Below are 10,485 nucleotides of genomic sequence, written 5' to 3' on the forward strand. Positions count from 1 at the left end.
CCACCGGGGAGCTCCCCGGGGCTCTGGGGGAACTCAAAGCGATTTGCAAATTCATGCAAGAATATTCACGAGCTGGAAATTCAGCACGGCTCCTCGTTTTCGCCAACAGAATGGAACAAAATTAAAAACCCATTTTAACCCCCCCCCCCAAAAAAAACATAAAAATAGGACGAACTAAACTAAAATCTTTATACATTCATTGTAAACGTTTTTACATTTTGAAACATTGTAGCAAGGTTTCCATTGACTTATTTCATAGATTCTTGTCGATTTCACAAAATTGATGACCTAAATATTTGCTGTGTCACGTTGCTTTGCCGATGTAAACATAGGACGACTTGCGTTATAGCTAGCACTGAATTTAATTATTTCCTATTATAAAAAAGTATTACAGTAGATCGCACTGAAATAAAAACTCGTGCTTTGCCGACAAAACGGAACTAATAGTATGTGTCCTTGCAAATTCTGGGTCTGAAGTGCAAGTACGTGTTTCTCCAAGTCACGTAAATTTCACACACAAAGTAAATATTGTCTGTGTCACATTCCATTGTTGACGTAAAACATCGCATGACGTGCGCTATAATATCTTGCTCTGATTTAAATAAAAAAGAAATCAATAAAAACGGACTTTAGTGTATCGCACTGAAATTAAAACTCGTACGCCATAATTCATAACTTCGTGGCTACGCAACTTTGACAAAACGCTGGATGGCGATACACAGTTTCCTAAGTAAAATACCATTTTCCTTCAAACTATCGAGATCAAACTGAGTGAATATAATTAAGACGCTTTTGTTGACTTGTGCGCACTGGCACTAATCAGAATCAATTTCTATTAATTTGTCAAACACCGGGCAGCTACTTTTCTACTTGACTAGTTGAACCTGTTCGTATTCGGACAGAAAAAAGGCCGTTTCCGGGTGACGTCATTAAAAACTAATTATTGAAATCGGCGGAGCTGCCCGGAGTTCCTTGGAGGACATGATTGCTCGCCGGAGCTCTGTTGATAAACGGTCTGAAACCGCTTGTTTGATTATGATCATCTCACTTACTAAGGTCATTCATCTGTTGAAAGGTAAGCAATATAATGGTCCGTGATGGTGCAGTCTTATATCACATGATAATGTTGCAGTATTTAATGCATGGACTTCTTGCGAGCGTAAAATACTTATTTATTCTGTCTTCACAATTTGTATATGTTGACCAGTGTTCTTGGCGATCCGAAAGGGCAACTATTATGTTGGACTGTCTGCTTTCCGCTTTTGAGTGCATAGTAGGATAAAAATCGTGCTTTCGAAATCCTTACTGTATTGGGAATTCATTCAGTACAACGTCACCAATCTAATATCAGGTAGTATTAAGACACAACACTGAAACATTAATAAATTAATAGTAATATTACAATATTTTAAAAAATGCTAAAATGCAGAAAATCTACATGATATATATGCTGTGTTGATAATTCGTTGAAAAGGTCACCTATTTTATCCGCCCTTAAAAATCATCATCATATCGTATTTATAAATCCTGTTATGGCTTAAAATAGATTGCGGCAGTCATCTTGGCCCCCATCTTGGAAATCTAAATTACCTGAACGGTGTCACGTGGCTTCATTCAGACTTACATCAGTCACTAGATACACATGTGTGATATAAAATATATTAGTAAACATGAGGTGGACATATCTTTTGGCTATGTAGTCTGCAGCTACTCTATTTTATTGTTTCCAGGTTTCGATCAGAATCATGATCACTTATATCCTGCATAATATCTTTGATATTCTTAACACTCCAACTAATGTTATTTTACTGTTGTTGGTGTTTATCATAACATATGGATTGTTCAGTTTACGTAAACCATCTGGGTTTCCACCTGGACCAATGGGATATCCGTTTATTGGCAATATGATTGGTGAGTATGAAGTTATCAAGCTTAAAACAATGTTATTAGTCCCATACCTGACCTATCATATGGATTCTACTAGCCCTGGCCTTGTGATTCAAAACACACACACGCATAAATGCGAACCAATCAATTTCATTATCGGAATCTACTTCACACGACGTCCGGCGATTTGAACTTTTTTGAAAACGTACAAAATAACTTATTTTGTCGACGCATATTTACCGTAGTGTATCTATATTTATCAGTTTACAGATCAAATAATTCCAGAATAATGATGCAAGCGAAATCATATTTTGTGAATCGATATCACAGTTCCTGACATCACATAAGCGCGTGTTTTATTAAAACTAACAACAATATTTATATATTTATTTATATATATCCACAGTAAATTCATCAGTGTACTAGTACTTGAATGTGCACAAGAAATACAAATAAATAAAAAGGCTGTGATCGAAATAAACACACTCAATAAATGCAATAGACAAAATACTTTAAATACTTAAAATATAACATAACATAAATGTATGCAATAATATTCAAGCGATAAAACAATTATATTCAAAGCAATATTTGTATCCAGTACAATACCACGCGATATAAATTATTAGTTCAGAGTTCACATCTGTTTTAGTAAAGAGATTTAAAATAATGACGTTTAAACCCCCTCGAAGGGGTGGGGGTCTTATCAGCACCGTCTTTGATTTTCAAAGTAGGCGCGATTAGCTCCACGTTCCAACAATTGTCTATGTATGTATAATATTATGGGATGTTACGTAGCCCAAAAGGGTTAAATATTACTGCTCCAATAAAAAACTTCAAATTATATTGTCAGCCGAAACATTGCCTGTCTACGAGTCAGCGCCATTGTGAGCATTATGCAGTGGCCACCATATTTACGCCTCTTAAAATAATTGCTGGAGCTTGTCTTTTGTTCATAATCGGCCAAACAAAAGTTGATTTAGGCCTGGTTCGCGCAGAACCAAATACAACAGCTTACGCAATCATTTGAGAATCAATATATTTGGGAATCTATTTTGAATCCTAGACGGCGATAACTCTAAGATATTGATGCCACGCGCTGACATTATTAATTCGTTGATTTTGTTTTTGACTTGCTAAGTGATTAAATCAAGAGGGTCGTCACCTGCGCACAAGCGGGAATTGAGTCCTAAGCGATGATAACAACACATGCTAAAACGCAAAGGCTCATGGGTAGACGCATGTTTGTAAACATTGACATGCTATGGCCATCTGACGCATGTGCAAGTGACAACTCCCCCGCTTTAAGTAAATTAATTTTGTTAGCCTGACGTGCGATCATGTTTGCTCAAAACACTTCGAACTATTGTCACTTAATCAACGTCAACTAATCAATGTTTCAATATTCAACGATCAACGGTATCGCACAGTCACTCTTTATCACTGGCGCCATACACCAATATTCGTGTAGCATCACACACCTCCCAATCGGTTAATCACAACCACGCGATGAGTCGTCCATTTTCTACTCAAACGAAGTTTGTGTTTAATAACGTCAAAGCTCAGGACGTAGGAAAATTATATTATTAAAAAACAAAAATATAATTTGCCTACCTCCTCTTGTATATTAAACTGTCTTTATTGTCAATTACCATTGCCCTCACTACCTATTCACGTAATGGAATGCTCTTCTTATCAATGTCCTATGTCAATAATAATGTTTACGTGGTAAAAATATTCCAATATACAAATAACAATGGCAATGACACTAGTATTTACCAAGCAAACATTATGACAGAGACTTCCAAACTCATTATATGCAATAAAATCTTCAAGTGGTTTTATATTATATTTATTAGAAGTAGATAACGAACCTCTAGTAACTCTTGCAAAATATGGTAAGAAATATGGAGATGTATTTACAATCAAGATTGGCAGTCAGCCTGTGATTGTACTCAACACAGTAGACGTTATTAAAGAAGCATTGGTGAAGAAACAGAACGATTTTGCTGGGAGACCATACTACTATTCACGTAAGTCACTGAGCATATTCATATATATTACCAGTCATAGTACATAGTTATTGCCCGTAGAGATGACATTGTCATTCGTAGATGAAAAAAAAGACGTGTATATTAAATTTACTTGAATGTTTTATGAAAATTATCCCAGTGTCAGGTTTGATGGCGGAAGAGTGTGAAGACATTACATTTGGTAACTACAGTGCTAAGTGGAAGCTGCAGCGAAAAATAGGACACCAAGCCATCAGGTAGGTTTAATAATCTGGTTGCACTATTTATAGCATTAAATCTTTCTTACATGTATACACGTCTAGACCTAATCACGCCGCCAATAGACCAGTTACAGACATACTTATTCATCCGTGATGCAGAATATAGTTGCACGTATTCAACAGTAATAAAGAGTCTGCCTGAAGCTGAAGCCAACTGGTGTATATTTTTATTAACCAGCTAATATGGTCTGCATAAGATGTTATATGCAAAAGATGTGAGCAAATAAATCATTTATAATCTCCAGCAGGTCAGATCTTGATAGCAATGATCCAAGGGAATGTTTGTACTGTCCGACCCGAGGAGCTCAAACATCATCATACCCGCCAAACCCACGACAGTAAAATTAGTCAGTTCTAATCAATGTTTTTCTCATTTTTTTTAGAAACTATGCAAGTGGAGACAAACTAGAATCACTGATACGGTATGACGCCTTTCCCAGTTTTCAGAGAGCTGTCGCTAGAGAAAATGGAAAACCATTTCGTCCCCATTCACTAATTTATCTGCTTGTAGGGAACATCATTCTTTCCATGTGTTTGGGGAAGAAGTAAGTCAATGTTACTACTACTACTACCAATGAATAATCTATTTATTGTGGTGTAGTAGATTATACTCATCATTAAACATGTCAACCAAGTCATAGACAATCTGCTGAATCTCAAAAAATTGTCATTGATGTGATTCTGCTTCGTGTGAGACTTGGAATCATTCGATCATATTGAAATCAACAATCTCACTGTTGTAACATAAGCAGTCAACAAATACGAGGCTGACCTAAATAGGGGCGGTCCACTCAATTGGCATAGATATGTTATAATTGCTATAAAATTTGCACTCAATGGATATGATATAATTGCTATTTCATATGTTTGATCACAGATTCGAAAATGACGATCCTGAATTTCTAAAGATTCTCGAAGTTCTGAATAACTTGGATCAAGCTATTGGGAATGGACTGGTCGCTGACTTTGTTCCAATATTTCGCTACATACCTACTCCTGGTGTAAACAGATTAAAGAAAGTTCTGAAGGAGTGGTTCAACTTAATTCAAAATCAGGTCAATGAAAGTAAAGGCAAATTTGACTCTGGTAAGAAAATCTAATTAAAATATTTACTCAAATGGATCAGTACCTTATGAGGTAAAGTTCAAGTCACCATTTCGTCCGGTGAAGGACGTCACATGTTTAGTCTGACATAAGATAGTGTGAGGGGAGTTGCATGACGATGTTGGCTGAACACGCATTTCAAAATATGACAACTCGAATTTGAGAGAAAATACACTGAGAAAAATTTCTGTATCGTATGGTATAGTTATAAATGACATTTATGAGCTGAAACAATAATATACTAGTTGCAAATTAATTCGAGTTCTGTTGAACGTAACACCAACTTGGGAATATTGGGAATGTAAAGACGCATTGATATCCCATTTCCATACAATTGATTCAAATGTTTCTAAACATTTTACATGTTAGAAGTAAATTAATTAATTAATTAGAGACGTTGTAATGGGCGCACAAGGGTGGTGACCTATATTTTCCGTTTAATTGAATAATAAGGCGTTTCTGCAAATGTTGCCAGACACGTAAGGAAGCAAACAGAAACAAATTCACGAAGGTTGCAAAATAAGAATCCTGTACATTTTAATGACATCTTACACTCTGACCAACACTTTGCATCAATAGTTTTATTGCCTGGACGATTGACAGCGGGTTTTTGACGTATTGAAAGCTGCACGAAACGACGCATTATTGATTTGTTGCTAATTGTTTGAAGAAAACAAAAACCTGATAAGCTGATAAGCAGGGGCACATAACTCCGGTATCGTTGACGTTGTATTTAGTATGTGCTGCACGGCTACGAATTATGAAGGCGGCTAATTTGAATAAATCAATACATGGACACGATACTTATTTGCATATTGCATTTCTTAATTTGTTTTCCACCGAACTGTTTGACGGGGACTATGTATTATACGAATACTTATTCATAAATTGTTGCTTTCCAACGAATTTGCATATTGGTACAATATTCTCAAGTAATACACAAGTGAAATGCCTTGTTAATGACATCTTATTTCAGGTGACATGAATTGTGTGAGTTGCCGACAAATGACGTGATTCAACAAGATGTATGTAAAGTCGTGAATAATGTTGCTACTAACATTTTCAGTTTAAAAATCATTTCGTTTGTCCTTTATATTTGTTAATTCTCTCGCATGAATTATTTCATAATTTTAGTCATTGGTGATTAGCGTGCCCCAATTTCATCGTTGGTTTGTTTGTCATAATTGCTTTCAATTTATTTTTCTAAAGTGTTTAAAACTTTTTACCATACTGACTGATCTGACTGGGGAATATAAGCAATGACTCTAGATATAGTATTACTAAATTGTTCTACTACAAATAATATCATATTGTTACAATATACTCAGGTAATAATGACGTGAAAAGTCTCATCGACGATCTCTTATCAATTCAGCGTAAAGCAGAGTTGGCCGGTGAAGACCTTGCCAAGCAACTTACAGACGTTAATCTACGTCAGACCCTTGCTGATCTAGTTGGAGGTACGTTTCATTTCATTATTGACAAAACGTTACAAATATTTGTTTTACAATTGTTTAAACCAAACTATGACTTTTATTTCTGGACTATTCAGCGTTTAACAGAAATAGAAATAAATAATGATTAGTTAAATATAGATCACTGTCTTGTTTATATCGATTGCATAGCGATATGTCACACCCATTCACAGAAGGTTGTGTTTCTCGTAATTTGTTTACTATAAAACTAGTTTTATAGTTGGGTCAACTAACGAATTTACAATATACTCTACATTTCTAATTAATTGCATTTTAGGGGGTTTGGATATCACCATATCTTTATTAGATTGGGCCGTTGCTTTTCTGACGTATTACCCAGATGTACAGTTTAAAGTACAAAGTGAAATCGATGACGTCATTGGCGATGGCCGTCTACCGTTGTTATCTGATAAGGGTAAACTACCATACTGTGAAGCAGTAATTCGTGAACTTCTGCGAATAAGACCGGTGGTACCGCTTAGCGTACCCCATGCTACTACAGTTGATACGTCTGTGGGTAGGTGGTGTGTTTTTCACAACAAATAACAAAAAGTCAACTAAATAAAATATTGTAACACAATTGTAGGAACATTCGACTCAAAACACTTATTGAGGACATGAATAAATCTCGTGTCCTTTTCACTCTTGACGAGATATCAATCATGCCATTCCCGTAGATATCAATTAAACAACACAACGTATAGGATATCTGAACTATTCAAATATTCGAAAACACTGAATAACGTGTGCTTGCAACTGAATACAGAACAACATGTATACAAAACACGAATGAACGCAAGATTTAGTGAATGAAAAGAACCCCAAATAATGGACAACAGAACACTCGACGTTTGTTTTAATATAATACAGGTGGGTATGTAGTACCAAAGGATACATGGATTTGGTGTAACCTGTGGAATGTCCATATGAATGAGAAACATTGGGACAAACCAGAAGAGTTTCGTCCAGGTAAGGTATATATCGAATTTCAACTAACACTTTATATTACATGTTGCATATTTTCTTGAATTGTTTTGATGGTCACAGCTCTCGATGAACATATTTTCTGTGTCAGAATATCTGTAGCATCGGGCACATGGTAGGCAGACATCACTTGTACTTGCAAACTTAACATTTAAACAAATTAAATTGACTGACACAGAAGTAATTAAATAAAAAAGAACCAACAAAACTATTCACACGAAGAAAATAACTGACAACAAGTACATAATACTACATAGTCTAATCAGTCACAGAAAGATATATGAACCCTATGGTATATATGATGAAATGACATCAGGTGAAAATCATTGTTTCAATATGTTTACCCAGATAATAAATATCCGGAATATATGTAAACAAATAGTATTTAAAACTGACATTCATGAACAGTGAGCAAACAGCATAGTTCTCATTTATTTTCAGAACGATTCTTGGATGCAGATGGAGCATTGCTGCCACACCCAGACAGTTTCATGCCTTTTTCAGCTGGACGCCGAGTGTGTATGGGAGAAGCATTGGCTAAGAATGAATTATTTCTCATTTTCACGAGTTTGTTTCAAAACTACACATTTAAGGTACCACCTGGGAGCAAGAAGCCATGCTTAAAGGGACACTGCGCTGGTTTGGTTATGCGATGTGTTTCATATGAAGTTATTGCCATTGAAAGGCGCAAATGAATATAAATACTTGTTGGTGAATAGTTTGATACTACCGTAGTTGTCCGAGTATAAACGCCAGCTCGGGTATAAGCCCCTCTCCAAATTTACAGCATTTTACAACAAGTAATTTATCCAATTATAACCCCCCCCCGGTCTGTCAAAATTATTTGGTATGTGAATAAAGGTAGTTTTCTTTCTGAAGGATGAGATGGCCCTGTAAAGGGCCGTCTGATTTGTGTTTGCACAATATACGCAAATGTTAATGTACATCCACTTTGAAATGCGTTTCATTTAGTACCGGATCCTGCCGCAAATTTACCCTGGGGCCTTAAACGGCAATTTTGATTTTAAAAAAATTGAATGGTAGTTTTTTTATTTTTTGCCGTAATTTTTCGGACATTTCAATCTTAATCTATTTACGTTTTTATGCAAAAAGTGCTTATTGTGGCTAGCGTGAATGGGTAAAATTCGTTTCGATCCTCAAGTTAATTTGGACGATGCTAGTCGATGACGATATGTTCATGAATAAATTGTCATAAATTATCGCTCCTGATAAGTTTTAACTTTATTCGTTTATAATCCCCCCCTAATTTTTCGTCAATTGCCGTTTTCCCGGAGGGGTTTATACTCGGACAACTAATAGTCATACCAGGAACAACGTGTTCCAAAACATGTGGTGATATGCATTAATATTGCTGCTGCTTTTTAACCATCTCATGTGGTGTAGGTTTCTTTAATATTAATCGATACAATTAATTTGATTTTCCCATACCCTACTGTCATAAGACACAAATCGCTTTCACAGTTAATTATGTAATTTACAGTTCACTTCCCAAGTTATGGACGAGAGCGAATAATCAGTCTCTCTTGTATTCTTAACGTACACATATAGTGTACATATAGTGGAAACCTTGGTACGGTATATATTCGTGTACAGTATGGCTATTTATTATATTTTTATTGTGACTGTGGTTTTGACGAAAACAGTGAAAACTCAAAAATAATGTATAATTAATGGTGTGATGCCTTTATATTTTCGACATGTATATTCTATCCATCATGCATATCTACATCTCAAGTAAAAATATTAATAAATAATATTCACAAACAATTGTCTTTTCAAATAATATTTCCAAGCACTGTACGACATGTGACACAGAATGACAAATGTTTATGGAAATGTCATCGGGTTCTCGCGTGGGTTGCTTGCTCTTCTGTAGTGTTTGGGTTGGTTGCGTGGATGGATGGTACCTTCTGAGAATTGCATAGGTGATATTTTAACTGCTCAACAATAATAACACAAGTTTCTGCATATAGTTTTCATCATTTATAATACAACACACACCCAGAGTTGCACGTTCCGAGGCCTAATTGTACGCCAATTCAGAGTGATTAGCCGTACTGAACCGATCTGTCGTCCACTCGGTCTTCGCCCCAACTCTCTCGTTGACCGTCTAGTTGTATGGTGGTATGTATTGTGTTCCTTTGAGATCACTACGCTCTATTGCGTAATCATGCGAAATGAAGTGCGCCTGAATTGTGATTTCTCATATAGCTAAGAGCAATTTTTTTCATATACCTTTAAGTGTATCTTAGACTGGTGACAGAACTATACTTATCACCAGTGAAGTACAGTATGACATTTATAGGTAGCTCAAACATTGATCTCACTTTTTGATAGCAAATGTAATATGCTAGAATCTCAAATATGATGCATTATTTATCATTAATAAATTATCAATATTATTTGTTTGTACATTCAAGAGCACTCGTCATATAAATCCCTGCTCTTTCTTTCTCCATGTGGCAAGGTTGAGACAAACTGTCAGTCGAATCCCGTCGTTATCTGCGATTTGTTAATATTCTGATTCTGTGGAGGGGGATATTAAACTAGCTGGCATAACCAGTTAGTATTGGGTCACATCTACTGTGCACAATTGAGCGCGTCAATGACGACGCATGCTGTGACAACACAGTGGACCCATCGTATTTCCACAAATCAGCCAGATGCAAACGGCACTGTCACTGGCTAAAGTCGTGGTTTGATTGCTTGGGGTAGCTTACC

The 10,485-nt window shown here is 35.9% G+C and overlaps 1 protein-coding gene across 1 annotated transcript; it reads left to right on the forward strand.

The window, feature by feature from the left end:
• The first annotated feature begins 1,745 nt into the window (after positions 1-1,745).
• On the forward strand, positions 1,746-8,617 carry LOC100370189 (cytochrome P450 1A5-like). The gene is made up of 9 exons (XM_002730335.2): positions 1,746-1,911; positions 3,747-3,920; positions 4,060-4,156; positions 4,564-4,725; positions 5,058-5,266; positions 6,613-6,744; positions 7,037-7,276; positions 7,630-7,728; positions 8,185-8,617. The coding sequence occupies exons 1-9, from the start codon at positions 1,746-1,748 to the stop codon at positions 8,436-8,438; spliced, it is 1,533 nt and encodes a 510-aa protein (XP_002730381.1). The 3' UTR covers positions 8,439-8,617.
• Positions 8,618-10,485: the final 1,868 nt, after the last annotated feature.

Source organism: Saccoglossus kowalevskii, chromosome 15 (genome assembly GCF_978046115.1).
Source record: "Saccoglossus kowalevskii chromosome 15, keSacKowa6.1, whole genome shotgun sequence".
NCBI classification, from domain to species: Eukaryota; Metazoa; Hemichordata; class Enteropneusta; family Harrimaniidae; genus Saccoglossus; species Saccoglossus kowalevskii.

Bases quoted from the DNA above. Each gene is read 5' to 3' on its own strand.
- LOC100370189 (XM_002730335.2), top strand. From the start codon at position 1,746: ATGATCACTTATATCCTGCATAATATCTTTGATATTCTTAACACTCCA. The intron at 4,157-4,563 runs GTAGGTTTAATA...CATTTTTTTTAG, and splicing joins ATAGGACACCAAGCCATCAG to AAACTATGCAAGTGGAGACA. The intron at 5,267-6,612 runs GTAAGAAAATCT...CAATATACTCAG, and splicing joins TAAAGGCAAATTTGACTCTG to GTAATAATGACGTGAAAAGT.